Source organism: Hibiscus syriacus, unplaced genomic scaffold (assembly GCF_006381635.1).
Source record: "Hibiscus syriacus cultivar Baekdansim isolate YM2019G1 unplaced genomic scaffold, ASM638163v2 tig00110346_pilon, whole genome shotgun sequence".
In the NCBI taxonomy this organism is placed as follows: Eukaryota; Viridiplantae; Streptophyta; class Magnoliopsida; order Malvales; family Malvaceae; genus Hibiscus; species Hibiscus syriacus.
Window position 1 is genome coordinate 363,369 of NW_024062697.1, and position 16,068 is coordinate 379,436.

Below are 16,068 nucleotides of genomic sequence, written 5' to 3' on the forward strand. Positions count from 1 at the left end.
GCTTAACTTTTTTGGTTCGCCTGAGAGTCACCAAAATCTCATAAACGGGCATGAAGATACTACATTGTATTCTCTCATATTAATTATTTTAAATTATTTAATTGATTTACCCAATAAATGGTGAAAATACAATGAAAATCATTTGGCACTTAACTCTTGTTTTTCTAATGTTTAAGTGAAATGATGAGGGCAGAAAGTGGTATTGATTTGTGGGGTTGGGGGATCCACAAATAATTCATCAAAGAATCTGAACTTCAATGTCAACATCCATTCCCTTTCCCATTCTCAATCTGTGTGAATGGAAAGCATCTTTGTCCAGTCAGTCCAATAGCATCCTTTGGCCCCCTTAATTGGTTGTGGGGGCAATAATAGTGGACTTCAATGCCTCAAATTACTCAAAAAATTCAATAAAAATCACTAACATCTCAATCTCAAAGTGCTGTAAACAGTTTGTAAGACCTGTAAATGGACCCAAGCCTAAGGATCTCCACCGCCAAAATTACTTGAATAATGGGATGACAAAAATGATTTAAATAAAATGTAATAGAAATTATTTTTTTGAAATAAGACCTTTTCTATAATAGTCTGTGAAAGTCGTTAAAATTATACGATAAATTTTCAACTTTCTTATATAGGCGATGTCCAGAAGCATAATTTTGAGTAGAAATGGATTATCAAGTCACCGTATAATCCTAACAACTTCCACCGACTACTGTAATAAAAAACAAAATAATTTTTATTGTGCATATATAGCTAAGACTCTTTATTTTCCTTGAAATATCCATGTCACACTCCATATGGAGACGAGATATCCAAGGGCCCTCCCAGAAACAGAAGCTACAAGAAAAAATTAACTTACCCAAGTTAAACACATCCATATCCAACAGTCATCCCAATCCAAAATAACAAAGGGTTAGCATATTAAAAGTTTAAGTCCACCTTCCAAGTTCCTACCTAGCCGACTTTATGTGTTATTTTCCATTTCAGATGAGGGCAATTTTGGCTTATGGTGTAGGGCACGTGTCCTAAAACATGAAATGGGTTACCTCATGAGCTTGTGAAATCGAAGCAATACTGGCTTAAGTTATATTTAATTGCCAGTGGCAAGAGTAAAAAAATCAACAAAGACTGCAATTTATTGGGGTCGTAACATGAATATTTTATTTGAATCCCACATAACTCTCATTACCCCAAGTTTTTTCTCAGCATCTTCAAATGAGGCACCTGTGGTTTCAGAAGGATGGGGAAGCTTCACCCATCCACCAGTCTTTAGGTCAAGGATATCGACAACACATGTTCCCAATTCCTCCAAGCAGTTTTCGTACCATTTACCTTGTACCTGATGTACTTTTCCCTGACCGATCTCCTGACCTCTTCCATCTACAAGCACTACAAACTGACCAGGCTTGCACTGAACAAATTCTGCAGTACCATCATCAACGGATTCTGGAACCACTGGGTTTTCACTGGTGTGCATTCTTGACATGCTTCGAGTGCCTCTGGTATTGGAGGGGGCAGTCTCTTGACCAGGACTATCAGGAGCTCTTGCTGAGTGACCTTGTTGTGGCCCACCTTGCTTTCCTGCAAATGCATTGTCAGGCTCCTGAGGGGGACGAGCATCCTTACTTAAGCGTGCAAGCCTAGCCTTTCGATTGTTGAGCCTGATGGCAGTAATATAATTAATTTCACACGATAATAAATAGGAACTATAGAAATGTGCTAAAAAATATGTAATCATCATAATATATTAAGCGATACTTGCTAGTTATTCCAGTTGGTGCTTTTGAAGCAACAAAATATTTGTTTCATTTCAAGTAGCTTATTGAATTCTAGGAAAGAAACCCTAAACTTTAAAGAAACATTCAATACATAACAGTTACTATAACCTTTCTTTTTCCCCCAATTATTTGTTTTTATCATTAAAGAAGCTACTTTTGTGATATCAGAATGGTTTCTAGAACTATTAGCATGTAAAATACTTCTAAAAGAGGTGTCTTCCTTACCAGTTCCTTAGTTGTGAACATGTAACCTCTGAGCCCTGAGAAATTGTAGGAGAAACATGTTAAATGAAATGAATAACTAAATTAACTTAATAAAAATATAAATTAATAGATCGATTTTACATACATGATGACTTAATTTATCAGCCCATGATTGTATCAAAGCAGTATTTCGTTGCATTTCAGGTTCATCCAGAAGGGCACTTTCTATTATTGCCACCTGTTCATCATTCATTATAGTTCGCTTCCTTTTCCTTCGATGCTTTTCTTCAGTTTGAACAGGTTCAACTTTTTCATCTTCTCGAACATCTGCATTTGTACTTCCTCTATGACGCTCTCCTAATTTATCAACTGCATTTTTTCCCTTTGTGGAACTTGTATCTGATCCACTTGTTTCAGCATTCTGCATGTCTCTATCAGTCTCTTTCAAACCACTAGGCGTAATAGATTTATTTTTATCATCCATCATGTCTTGCCTTGCTGAACCATCAATTTGATCCATATTATTGTTCCTCATATAAATATGCTCTTCTTGGAAAGCAGAATTCTCAGACATTTCTTCTTTCAGGTTACCATTTCGACCATTAAGATTTGGAGGCTCTATACTTCGTAAAGGAGACGAGCAACCCCCTACACTTTGATCCTCCTATCAGGAATAAAACGTTGCTGAGTGTTGGATATTAAAGATATTGTAAAATGAAAAACAAGTATAACAGAATAAGGAGATAAATACCAACCACAACAAGATGGATTGGATATAGAACTATTATATTAATAATTTATAAGATAAAGAAGGTTTACCTGACCTCGGTTTTCTTCACATTCAGAAAGAGTAATCAGTGTTTGTAATTGATCAAAAAATACCCTGAAATAGAGATAAAAAGTGTTTAAGACAAATTAATAAATGAACTCAAAAAGAGAAGAGAGCTGTAATGAACTTGATAAATAGATCAATTTGAATATGGCAAACAAAGCCAGATCTGAAATGTGTTACAATTGAAAATTAAAATTGTAGAAACAACTTTTAAGGATGTTTTATAAATAAGTTATTTTACATGGTAGCCTGTGCCACACTCAATGAGCTTTTTATATTAATGTTTAGTTGGTATGAACACCTATTCATCGAGTGTGGATATTCAAACATTTTGGTGGAAGAGATGCAAGAAAGCAGTGCTTGATCATACAGAAAGGTATAATATAGCAAAAACTGTTACTAAGTTCTAATGCTACTCGAACTTCGCTGGAATTTGATAAATAAAATATGAGCTCCAGATCACCTCAAGAGCTGCAGATCATCTTCATTCAGAAAAGTAGGAATCAAAGATTCAGCGTGACTTAGTAGGGAACCTACATAAAAAGGTTATAAGAAACAAGAAAAAAATTTGCAACCATGTTCTACTTGGAGAAATAAGGAAACCAAGTTCAACAAGATACTTACGCAGGTTCCTACAAACTGCAGCAGCTTTATGTGGACCAGAGATGAAGACAAAACTTGGTAATAACTTAGATGGATCCATTTGCAAGCACCCAAGAAACTTGTGAAGGAAGAGGTTCCTCTCCTGCTCTGAAAATTGAAGCAGATAATTCAATTAACGTAAAAGAATAGCACAGATTTAATAGAGACCTTGCCAACATTCAGGTGGAAATTTACCTTCACAGATGTTGGGAACAAAACAGTGAAGATTTGCAATTATTTTGACAAATAAAGATGTTCTTTGATGTACATAGGAAGCCTGAGAAATGTTGCTGGGGATAAAAGTGAATTCCAGATTTGTTGTGTTTGATGGTTCAGATGATGAAACCAAATCTAAAGCCCATCCAGCTGCAGCAAATACTTCAAAATACAGAGTAGCATCTTCTTCTTTTACAGGGAGATCAGCAGAACACCACATGGATAGAAAATCTCCAAGAGATAGTGAAAATATTGCACTCAAAAATTCAGTCTGAATGAGCATAAAAGCAGCAGTCATAAATCTTACCATAAAGGATGCAAAAAAGGAATAATAGAACACAAAATATATCTAATTTACATGAAAATCGGGCAAAAACTTCGAATATTTTGCCACGAAAGTTAACAAGGTTTTTGTCCACCGGGAATTAGGTAAATTTTGATTAAAAATTAGTAAAAAAGAGCAGTCTCAGAAGTACTAATATAGCAATTCTCCAAAAATCAGAGGAACAAATTCTAAGGTCTGAACATAGAATAACTTACGAAGTACAAAGTGATGTATGATCGAAAATTGGAATCATCAGAGAAGATATCAGCTAGACGCATAGCATTAAGTTGAAGAAGCCCCATAGGATAGGTTCTATCGGAACTAACACTGAGATGTTTTGGATTTTTACTAAGTCCACTCTTCAATAACTGAAGGACCTGCCTCATTATAATTAGTGTATTAAAGACAAGCAACCAGTTAACAATTCTAAGTATAATTCTCTACCAAAAAACCCATAACCAACAAAAAACTAACCTCAAGTGCAACAGACTTTGCCAAATCCAGGCTTCCAGGAGAACTGGCAACCTCATCAAGGTAAGAAATGCTTTCTGCTTCACACAAATGTAATAACTGCATAAACAGGACACTTCATTAGAATAGTGCCATATTAAAAGGGAGCTTATATAGACAAAACAAATACACATGAGGTCTTACAATTGACAGGACTTTAGCTTTAAGCCTAGATAATGCAGGCATGATTGTGGAGGATTCTACAAAACCTGGTGCATGTAACTTCAAGATGGATTGAGCCAGAAAAAGAACACCACCTTTTCCACATAATTCCTGAAGGAATACCAAAGATGAAATCCCATTGGTCAGATTAAAAAATGTATTAAATTCCAGAAGATCACAGTGATACTCTAAAAATTAGAGCCTATAAGACTCAAACCTTCACAACGATCTTGTAAAGATTTTGCATACAATTATTGACAAATCACCATGGGTACGCTTTATCGAAACCATAACTTCTTAATTGCCTAAAACAATTATGACATTTTATATCTCAAATCCTTTTCACTAGTAATCTTCCTCTCTTGTTTTTCACAAGAGAATACCAGTAAGTAGAAAAATGATGTGACCAAAACAAATTATTTTTCCATAAAACTTAGTGAGGGTAACGTCTCTTAATACAGTTCTTAATGCCAGATGAATATATAACTGAAATGCTGGCATGCAAACCTTATTCTTCAGCAAGCGTTCCCTAAACGGTTTTTGCTGACACAACAACTGAAGGAACTGTAAAGAAGCCTCGCATTGCTGGCAAAGATAGTTAACCATTGATTCTGTAGGACTCAGCTTGGCACAAATATCTGAATGCTGGTCAAACAGCTTGTTTTGGAGAAACCTGACAACTAGATGAATTGCTCTGCAAGCTACATCCATAAACATGTCAACCTGAAATGGAATTTGAATCAATACAGTCAACAGACATGATAGATTGAAGAACTAAGTAAGACTATATTATTGTCATGAATTGCTAAGGAAGAAACATGTAGAGAATACAAGTTCATAAAGGAATAGACCAATAGCATGCATAACGATTCCATAAATAACTTTATGTAACACATCTCGTTTTCCCTCAAAGTCAGTTCATAATAATGTTAACTAAGTGATACCTTTGGATGTGCTACCATAACGAGAGCCAGATCTTGCCACTGTGAAGATATACATCCAGTCAATAGATACAGGCTACATGCCACAAGAGCTGAATGCAAAACTGGCACAGGACCTGAATCATGGATGCCCTACAGCATGAAGCATGATTGTATAAAAACAAATTCATTGCAGATATGACATAATTAAAAGAATAATACAAAAATTGAAGATAAGACATGAAGGAAAGAATAAAAAGGAACCTGTCTATAATCATTGAGAACAACAAGCACATAAAAGACCAGATCAATCAGCTGCTCTGATACTTTTATATCATCAAGCAGAACCTGTAAGCATTATAAAAGGAGAAAAGATTAGGAGAAAGAAAACTCACAGTATAAAAATCATCAAAACTAGCCGCGTTATGTAGTAGATTGACCAATGAAAAGAGAAAACTGAAGATCCAATCCAAAAGGACATTTATAGCACTAGACTGAGTATAGGATAGAGAAGTGACTAATGCAATTAAGCAGGTACCACCTGTAATAACCTCAGTGGTGACTGTAAATAAGGAGCTTTTGTAGAGAAAAGGTTCAGACTCACGTCCCTTAGAAATTCGCAAGATGTTGCAAACTCTATCTAGATTCAGTTAAGGATGTATGGGGATCTCAAGGTATTGGTGAGGCTTGCCATCTATATTAAGCATTACAGTCACTGGAGGAAGAATATAAGAGGTTGTCCCCTGGGTTATATCTAAAGGCATTTCCAATCATATAATTAAAAAGACCATAGTCCAGGATATGGGATGAAATAACATCTGGACAGTTTAAAGTTAACGAGTACACTTATTTATCCTACACTATAATTTTCAATCCTATAAATAGTTTCAAAACCCAAACATTGAAATATTAAAAATGAAGGCTGTTTACGCAGTGATTATTTATCCTACACTACAGTATCCCTATTCCTGCTTTCATTTTGATGCCGCAACTTTTTCCACTTGTTTCAAGTCCTTGTTATATTCAAGAACAACGGAAAATAATGGAACACAAGGAGAACTAAAATTATTATAATAGAAAATAACCAGTAGGTAATTTTAAGAGCAACCTGCTCAATTTTAGTATGGCGTGGGGCCAATTCACACAAGGAATGCAAGAGCCGGATGCCACATAATAAATATCTAAGCAGAGCTTCATCTCTATGAGATGACACAAGCACGGCAATAAGGTGCAAAGGAAGAAATCCTGCAAGTTTTTCCACATCAATCTGAAAGATAAAACAACTGAATATGAGATGTTTCATTGGAAAAGCAGAAAAATGAAACCACGGTGATAATGAAATGAGTAGATTATACCTTTACTTCTAATCCTTTTTCAGTAACAAAGTTAATGGTGAAATTTTCAGAGTCTCTCAGCAACTTATTAAGCTCCTGTGAGTTAAACTCATGAATCTCCTTAACAACTGAAATCAAGTCAATTGCCTGTTCATAAAGCACAACACATCTGAGAACCCGATGGGACTCAACTTCCACTTTTCTAGGTTAAAACACAACCAAAATGTCTGGATTAAAAAAAGAAAGGCAGCGGGCAACCAGGAAAAACGGAGATATGATATGCAGATCTGATATTCAATTTGGATAAGGACACCAACCTGTTCAACAGTGCATATTGCTTCCCCCTCGCCTTGCTTCATGTTCAAAAACCTAGAGACAAACACAGTTGAAAGGAATTCCGCGCTACTGGTCCTCAAACCAGCCATTGCTAAAACACACTTATATAGTTGAAACTTACAAATGAAACCAAAAACGGTCCATAACAAGCAAAAAGTCCTCCATTCCATGTTTTTTTTTTATGTCACTAAAACAGCTTCCAAGATTTCTAATCATGCATCTATATCTATTAAACCTAAGGATAAAATCACGTCGCTGAGCAAGAAGTCAGCGTTTTGAAAATAAATTAGAACCTAAAATCCAAACCTGAAAGCTTCAAAATCATTCTAAGGTTGAAAAAAGGAATTCAAATAGAATGCTACATTCAACGAACAAAAGTAAATGAACTCAAACCCAGAATAGAAAAAACAGAAAGAGAATGAAATAATAGAGGGGAAAACTAACCTTTAAAGGAAATGTTCAGAAAATCCCAAATTGAAACCGAATAGGAAAAACCCTAGGAAAATTTGAAAAGAAGGGTCAAAATCAAAATTGAACAACCGCTAGTATTGAAGCAGCCGCTCTTTTCCTTTGTAGTTGGCCAGCCCCAGCCCCAGCCCCAGCCCCAGCCCCGAGTTCGTTTTTATGTGGACTGCTAACTTTGATCAGTAGTAAGGTTGTGTTTGATTTACTGAACGTAAGATTATCCGGAAATATGATTACTGAAAATGTTATATTTTGTATTTGATTGGTTTAACAGGAATGTAGAATTACCATGTTTGGCTAAAGGAATAAAAAATTATTGAAATATATATTTGACCAAATTATCTTTATTATATATTTGTTTTTAACAAGTTGGAAAATATTTATATATTTTATTTAAAAAATTTAAATTCATAAAATTTATATATATTTTTTTATAAAATTGAAAATATAAAAATGTTTAATGAAATGGTAAAATTTTATTTTAACCCTTGAACTTTATATAAAATTTTAATTATAGATATTTTTTTATAAATCTAAAATAGTTTAAGGATAAATTTGTAATTTAACATTCATAGAAATTTTTATTATTCAATGACAGAAGAATTATATTTTTGAAAAAAAATTAAGGGTATTATAGTCCAAAACGCCAGTAATCCAACAATACATAAGGAAAGGGAGGTAATGACATTTCCGGTAATATACTCTAAAAAATCTACTATTGATAATAAAATATTACCGGTAATAAGATTTCCGGCCAACCAAATATGGGAATGCGAATTCCATTCCCATGAGAATCTTACATTCCTTGATCCAAACACCCCCTAAGGGTGCATTTGGTTCACGGAATAGAAGATTACCAGTAGGAATAAAAGATTACCAGATAATAGAATTACTGAGAATGTTGTATTTTGTGCTTGGTTGGTTTAGCAGGAATGTAAGATTGCCGTGTTTGGTTAAAGGAATAAAAGATTATTATAATGTATATTTGTCCAAATTGTCCTTATTATATATTTGGTTTTTTAACAAGTTAGAAAATATTTATATATTTTCTTTAAAAAAATTTAAATTCATAAAGTTTATATATTTTTTTACAAAATTAAAAATATAAAAAGGTTTAATGAAAGAGTAAATTTTTATTTTAACTCATGAACTTCATATAAAATTTTAATTATAGATTTTTTTATAAATCTAAAATAGTTTAAGGATAAATTTGTAATTTAACCTTCGTATAATTTTTGTTATTCAATGACAGAATAATGATATTTAAAAAAATTAAGGGCATTTTAGTCCAAAACGACGGTAATCCAACAATACCTAAGGAAAGGGAGGTAATGACATTCCCAGTAATATACCCCAAAAAATCTACTATTGGTAATGTAAGATTACCGGGAATGACATTCCCGGCCAACCAAACGGGGGAATGTGGATTCCATTCCTATGAGAATCTCACATTCCCCCAACCAAACACACCCTAAGGGTCTATGTTGCACGGATACGGATACAGATACGGGGACGGATACGGGGACGGGGACGGGAAACGGTAATTTTAAAAATTACAAGGTACGGGGACGGCAATGGTACGACATATAAAATAATTTTAAAATTATAAATATATATAAAAAATCATAAATAATGTCAAATATCAAGACTCAAACAACAATATTAAGTTTATAATAGTAAAATCCATAAACAAACAACAATATTAAAATGTCAAATTTCAAGATTCAAACCATAATATTAACTCTAGAATAATAAAATCCATAATATTAAATTGTCAAATCTTAAGACTCAAACCATAATATTAAATCTAGAAAAATATTAAACTCAAATCAAACATTGTTAACATCTTCGGAGATTAACTGACTCTCTAAATCCGACTCATCAAGCGTGAGTTCGACAAACTCTAAATATCCAACATCTCCCAATGAATCAAAAGCATCTCCACCAATATCTCACATCTTGCTTTTCTCATCCTCATATTGACTAGAACTCCTTGATAAAAGACGAAGATTGTAGTGGATGTAAATTAAATCTTCGGCACGACTCGGATTTAACTTATTCCTCCTAAGTGAGTGAATAAAAGAATAAGTGCTCCAATTTCTTTCACAACAAGAGGATGAAGTAAGCTTTCCAAGCACTTTGAAAGCCAAAGATTGAAGTAATGGAATTTCGGCACCAAAGTTAGCCCACCAACTTTTCGGATTCGAAGAATACCTCTTTGTAAGAGACATCAAATCTTCAAAAGGCCCGAGCTTAAGTGAGAAACAAGCAAATTCATCCAAGACTTTGTCATAATCATCATCATTTGAAAATAACCTACGAAAACATTTCATTCTCTCTCGAGATATTTCACCATCTCTATGAGGATCAACTCTACAAGGATCCTCGCTTAGCCAACCATCACTATAAAACCTTCAACATATTAAAAAGAAAATTACACATAACATCAAAGAACTAGGAGATGAAAATATAAAATTCAAAACTAACAAAGTTATATATGTACCTTGGATTTAGTGAATGAGCTAGGCAATGAAGAGGAGTATAACTATTTGTCCAACGAGCTATAAGAATCCCATAAACAACATGATAAAAAACACTGAAGTCTGAAAGAGGACGTTTTTTCTTCTTGTTAATTTCACACTTCACTTTCTCAATCATGGAATCCCACAACTTATATACCAAATGAAGACATGGCTTATCAGTGGCACATACTCTAAGCATGTCATAGATGGGCTTTGTAAAATCAAGGATGTAAGCTACTTTATCCCACCAATCATCACTCACAAGCTTTTCTTTCACAAAGTTTGCTTTCACCGTGTCGTCCTCCCTATAAGAATTTCATTCATCACTAATGACCATTGCTTGAAGTCCCTGTTTGATGAGCTTAAACCTCTTAAGCATCACAATGATCGAAGCAAAACGAGTATTGGCAACTGAAAGTAACCTAGGAAGACTAAATCTTTGAAAGATTACCAATCTCATGTTGTGGTTCATGATGAAATTCTTGATTTGTACGGCATCCCCATGAATATCGGTAATCTAATGGCACAAGTCATATGTTTCCTCATTTCCCTCGACATGTTTTGCTGAACAAATGTTCTTCAAGACAAGATTAAGTGTATGGACAACACACGGTGTCCAATAAATATGAGGATACATCCTCTCAATAATCTCTCCTGCCCCCTTGCAATTAGCTGCATTGTCAGTAATAATCTGCACCACATTTTGATGACCAACCTCATCAATCACTTCTTTTATCAAATTAGCAATGAAAAACTTATCTTTGACTTCACCAAAACAATTCACAGCTTTAAGAAACATAAGCCCATTTCCAGAAGTAGCCGTGAAATTAATGAAAGGCTTTCTTGTTGGATTACTCCAACCATCACACACAATAGTTAACCCTTTTTCTTTTCATGTTGCTTTAATCAATTGCAAGAGTTTCTCAACATTATTTTTTTCTTGTTGGAGCAATGTGGTTCGCAATTTATTATAACCAGGAGGAACATAACCAGGAATATTGTGAGTTGCAGCAAAAGTGAAAGCCCTATGATAATGAGGATTTCTAGCAAGATTAAAGGGCAAGCCACCGGTGTAGAACATTCTTGCAATTTCTTCATCTAATTGGGCTCTCGTATTCATGTCGAATGCTCTAGCAAGAGCTGACAAGCTAGGTTTTCTCTTCTTAGAAGAATAATCAATCTCAATTCCAGCTGAAGATTGAGAGGGCAAAGAAACTTCTCTAGTTACTTCTTGTTTATTTCTATTCTCCCACTCTTCGACCAATCTTACCATTTCAAGTTTTTGATTTCTAGTTACCTTTTTGCAAATTGTAACTCCTTCACCTGAAAATTGAAGCAAATGTGCCTTTATCCTAGTATAGCTTCCATTACGAGTTTCGCTGCAAATGTTGCATCGAAAATTCCAAGTTCCTCCAACAGTCCTCGCTTTTCTATCTTTGTCACATAATTCCATAATGGAGATAAATTCTCATTTTGGGACGTTGAAATTGACCCGCTCCCACTATTAATTCCAGTCCCACTACCACTTTGAGATGTCATATTTATACTAAATTAACATGTTTACATAAAAAAAAATTAAATGAGTTTAAATATCATGCATCAATTGAATGTAATTGAAAACAAAGCATGCAAATATAAAAGGCAAATATAAAAGGCGAAAAGATATGTGAATATAAGTTACATATAGACTACTATTAAATAACTCATGTAAAATTTATTTTATATAATTTATGTAATAAATAATAATATTTTAGAATAAATGATACAATTTTTTAATAAAAAATGAAGCTTTTATTTACTTCTCCAATCATTGCTTCATTCACTAAATTTTCCATTCAAATTTCAAATATTCCCGATAATGTCTAATATGCTCTAAGTACATTATAAAATGATAACCATGTAATAACCATGTAATAAGCAACATCAATCAAGTTTAACTTTGTTTAATAAACATGCTCTAAGTACATTATTTGGCAGAAAATGGCAATAATGATATAGTTAAACTCTCTTAATAACCATGTAATAAGCAGCCATCAATCTGTTTTGCTTCGAATTGAAAAAAGATCCCCGGAAAATGGAATTCGTTCTATCCTATTTCGAATATGAAATTTGTTATACTCTATTTTTTGTCTTGAAAAATCGAAACTACTACTATTAGAAAAATGAAAACCAACATAGAAAGCAACTAATGTGTATTGAGTAGTCATGTAACCTTGAAGTTATACAAGACATTGAATCAAAAGTTACAAAAAAAAAAAAAAGAATTTGGATAGTTCCAATAAGACGCAATAGTGTGTGGTGAGCAACCCTTTTTCAGGCTCGTGAGTCGTGAATATTTATAAATTCTATCCGTAGCTTTATACCTTCAGAACACGCATGCTGTTAAATTGAAAACGAAACAAAATATTTCTAAGTTCTAAATCACATTGAAACTAAAATATTAAAAAAAGAAAAAGTTATGAATTCCCTTTTTAAGTTTTCGTAGTGACCATTTGAGGGTGAGGATTGTTTATGGAGAACAATAACATAATGCAACAAAATTGGATTCCAAATTGCCTTATCACTAATAGCTCATGATGCAGCACTTGAGAACCCAACTGAAGCCTAAAGTCTGAAGATATTGGCACAAAAAGATACAGCTAGATCTTGAAATACTTACAACAAAAAAGCAGCAGAAAAATCTGGCTTGTTCAAGTTCATCCCAGCAGTGTACTTGGTTGGTAAAAGAAGCAGAAGCAGTTACTGCCGATTGATGTCGAAAAGCTCAAGAAGCAGAAGCAATTGCTGCCGAAAGCTCCAATAGAGGAGTTGTATTGTTGCCAAAAGCTCCAGCCTCCAATTAGGTTATGTTTTTCTTTTTTTATTATTGTAAAATGACGAAAATATCCTGGGGACGCATGTGAAAGTCATATGCCGTCCCCGAAACATCCCCAGAACTCGGTGAAACATCCTCGGCGTCGTTCAGCCGTACCCTGCCACCGTGATACGTCCCCGGTACGTATCGGGTACTTGAAACGGCACAAGTTTACCGTCCCCGTGCTTCCTAGCTAAGGGTGACTCGGTTTCTCAGTAAGAATGTATGATTATTGTTGAAAGCATATAAAATTATTTAGATGTTTATTTTATTAAATTATTCTCATGATATATATTTTTTTATAAGTAAAATTTTAATATTAAATTATAAATATTTGAAAGAAAATTTATAAAAATATTTTAATTATTACACTAATTAAATTTAAATAAAAATACATTTAACATATAATTAATATATCAAATTTATAATTTTAAATAATTTTCATAAGTATTACATTTATTTATATAAAATATAATATAATATAAAAAATAATATTATAATATCGAGTAGATAAATATATTAATTTTTAATGTACAAAATCTATTTTTTAATAAATTCAAAATTAAATATATTTTTAATAATTACATTTTTACAATAATAATATTTTCACCTAGGCTATTATAGAATTAAAAAACAAAACAAAGAACCAAGACATGTCCAACCACAAGCAAGAGATAACCAGGCGTGAAAAACGTGTAGAAACCAAAAGCAAACAGAAACTAAAACAAAATAAGAAAGCAAAACTAAGCCAACCATTCAACTCCCCTACTTTAAACTGAAGATCGATGAAAGAACGAGCAGTGAGTAAAAACGAAATCTCATTGAGCATTTAGACCGAACAACCACGATGAGCAACAACCATCTACGTTAAAATGATGCCTCTTGAATCCTTGGAGATATGGATTTCCACCAAATGAGGAACCTCCTCAACCCAGAAGCGATCGTCTCCGAAATCCCCCTCCAACGATGCCAGGAGATGCGCCACTTTTTTGGCCGACCTTGGGGAGAATAGGAAAACACATGCATGCAAGGAACGAGCCAACATTTTACCTTCGAAGATCGGGGCACTAACTTCAGATGAATCCTCTCCTTCAGCAGTGAGTTTATTGATTATTGATTTCGAATCACCCTCAAAAATCATAACGGTGAACCCCAAATCAACCGCTAAATATATTGCATGAATAGCTGCAGTAGCTCCCGTCGCAAAAATCGAGGTAACCCTCCGAACGATTCTTCTACTTTCCCCCTATAACATGCCCCTTGTTATTGCGAATAAATACTCCAGACCAACCTCATTCTTTACTTGTCTTGAAGCTAGCGTCAAAGTTTGCCTTGACCCACATTGGCGGAGGAGGGTGCCAACAAGACTCCAAACACGGGTTGGGGGAGTGAATTTCTTTTATTTGCTTCCGCAACTTCTTGACAATGCACCTGAATAAAGGTTATTAGTTCAGTAGTTCTCATAATTTTTCCTTCATGATATTTTTTGTTTCGGGCATACCAAAGAAACCATATACAAGTATTAATAGTCCTTCCATTGCAGAAGAGTTCTCAAATAACCACTGAAGCCATGGTGTAAACTCCAACTGTGTGACATGATCAGGCCAATAGAAGCTCAACCCCCTCCACACCAACGAACAAAGCACACAGTCTCTAGCCACGTGAGTGTTTGATTCCACCACTACATTACAAATTGGGCAGAAAGGAGCATGGGTAAGCCGTTTCCAGTACAAATTTTGTTTAGTTGGAATGAGATTAAAAACAAACTTCCATACTTGAATTTTAATCTTACTTTGACATGCATAAGACCACAACTGTTTGAAAATAATTGTTGATGCCTATAAATCACCATAGCCCGAAATCAACTGACGATAGCCACTTCTAATGCTGTACTGTCCAGTTTTCTCGCCACACCACACATTGTAACACCCTCAGACCGATGTGGGTGACCCGATCCGATTCGAGGTGTCACATTAGGGCCATCGGAGCGATCCACAGTAAAAATTCAAGAAAATTTTAAAATTTTTGTTAATCCATTTAAAACCGTAAAATAATTTATAGATAAAATACAAATTCAGAAAATCATTTATATATTAAAATAAAATCTACTAAAAAATAGAAAACAACCTACATGCCCCCTACTTACATGCACCGTACTCCGCAAGTAACGACGGTGGAACTCCTTTACTGATGTCAGTAAAAGCATAGGATCAAACTCTTTAACCTGAAATGGTAAGTAACACAGTGAGCTTTGGAAAGCTCAGTAATATAGAACTACTAGATGAATGCAATAGGTCATCGGGTATAAGGTAATGCATAACATTCCTTAGCAAGACAAACACCATCAGATTCTAGCGGTGAATTTAGATTTCATTAGCTAAGTCTTCAGTTACAAACATGAATTTATGGTCCAAATGAAGTATTCTGAGAGACATATTCAGAAGATTAAATTGGGGAGTCTAGTGTGTTCCAACAAAACAGAGAAATGCGTACAGATCCTTTAAAAACATTAGTAGTTTAAAACGTATTTTAAAACCACAATAATACCCTCCAACCAAACATTGATATGCAACTTACTCAGAACTGCATCCGTAAGGACTTACCCTAGGCATACATCAAAGGAGTCACCCTAAGGGTGTATCTTGGGGCCTATAGGCTTACTCAAGGGTCTCCTTAAGTCCGTAAAGATTTACCAGCTTGATTAGAGCTGAACCTCCGTACTCCAGAAGCATACCCATATAATATCTAGTAGAAATCTGATTAAGCAGTAATTTTAATATCAAAATCATGATCCAGTAGAATGTTGTAAAAATGACAATATAGTTATTTAAATCACATGAATGTCATCCGTACACCAAAATACAATCCCCATACTAAGGGAGTGCCTTGGGGCCTTAGAGCCTACCCAAGGAATACCTTAGGTCCATAAGGAATTACCAGTTTGATCAGAGCTGAACCTCCATACTCC

General features: G+C 34.3%; 1 protein-coding gene across 4 annotated transcripts; it reads right to left on the reverse strand.

Annotated features, from left to right (window-relative positions):
* Positions 1-979: 979 nt before the first annotated feature.
* On the reverse strand, positions 980-7,854 carry LOC120120705 (nodulin homeobox-like). 4 transcript variants are annotated; one of them, XM_039140258.1, is made up of 17 exons: positions 7,704-7,854; positions 7,241-7,292; positions 6,945-7,070; positions 6,698-6,856; positions 5,854-5,937; positions 5,614-5,742; positions 5,177-5,392; positions 4,652-4,780; positions 4,472-4,567; positions 4,213-4,374; positions 3,652-3,943; positions 3,439-3,564; positions 3,278-3,347; positions 2,802-2,865; positions 2,128-2,646; positions 2,004-2,038; positions 980-1,661 (listed from the first exon to the last, which is right to left on the reverse strand). In XM_039140258.1, the coding sequence occupies exons 2-17, from the start codon at positions 7,280-7,282 to the stop codon at positions 1,136-1,138; spliced, it is 2,775 nt and encodes a 924-aa protein (XP_038996189.1). In that variant the 5' UTR covers positions 7,283-7,292; positions 7,704-7,854; the 3' UTR covers positions 980-1,135. The 4 variants fall into 4 exon arrangements, with proteins under 4 accessions (XP_038996189.1, XP_038996188.1, XP_038996190.1 ...); XM_039140257.1 differs by having other exon boundaries at positions 5,854-5,946; XM_039140259.1 differs by lacking the exon at positions 4,213-4,374 and having other exon boundaries at positions 5,854-5,946.
* Positions 7,855-16,068: the final 8,214 nt, after the last annotated feature.

Coding starts and splice junctions, on each gene's coding strand:
- LOC120120705 (XM_039140257.1), bottom strand. CDS start 7,282: ATGAAGCAAGGCGAGGGGGAAGCAATATGCACTGTTGAACAG. Junction 3,565..3,651: donor TGTTCCCAACATCTGTGAAG/GTAAATTTCCAC, acceptor TTCAATTTTCAG/AGCAGGAGAGGAACCTCTTC. Junction 3,348..3,438: donor TGCAGTTTGTAGGAACCTGC/GTAAGTATCTTG, acceptor CTTTTTATGTAG/GTTCCCTACTAAGTCACGCT.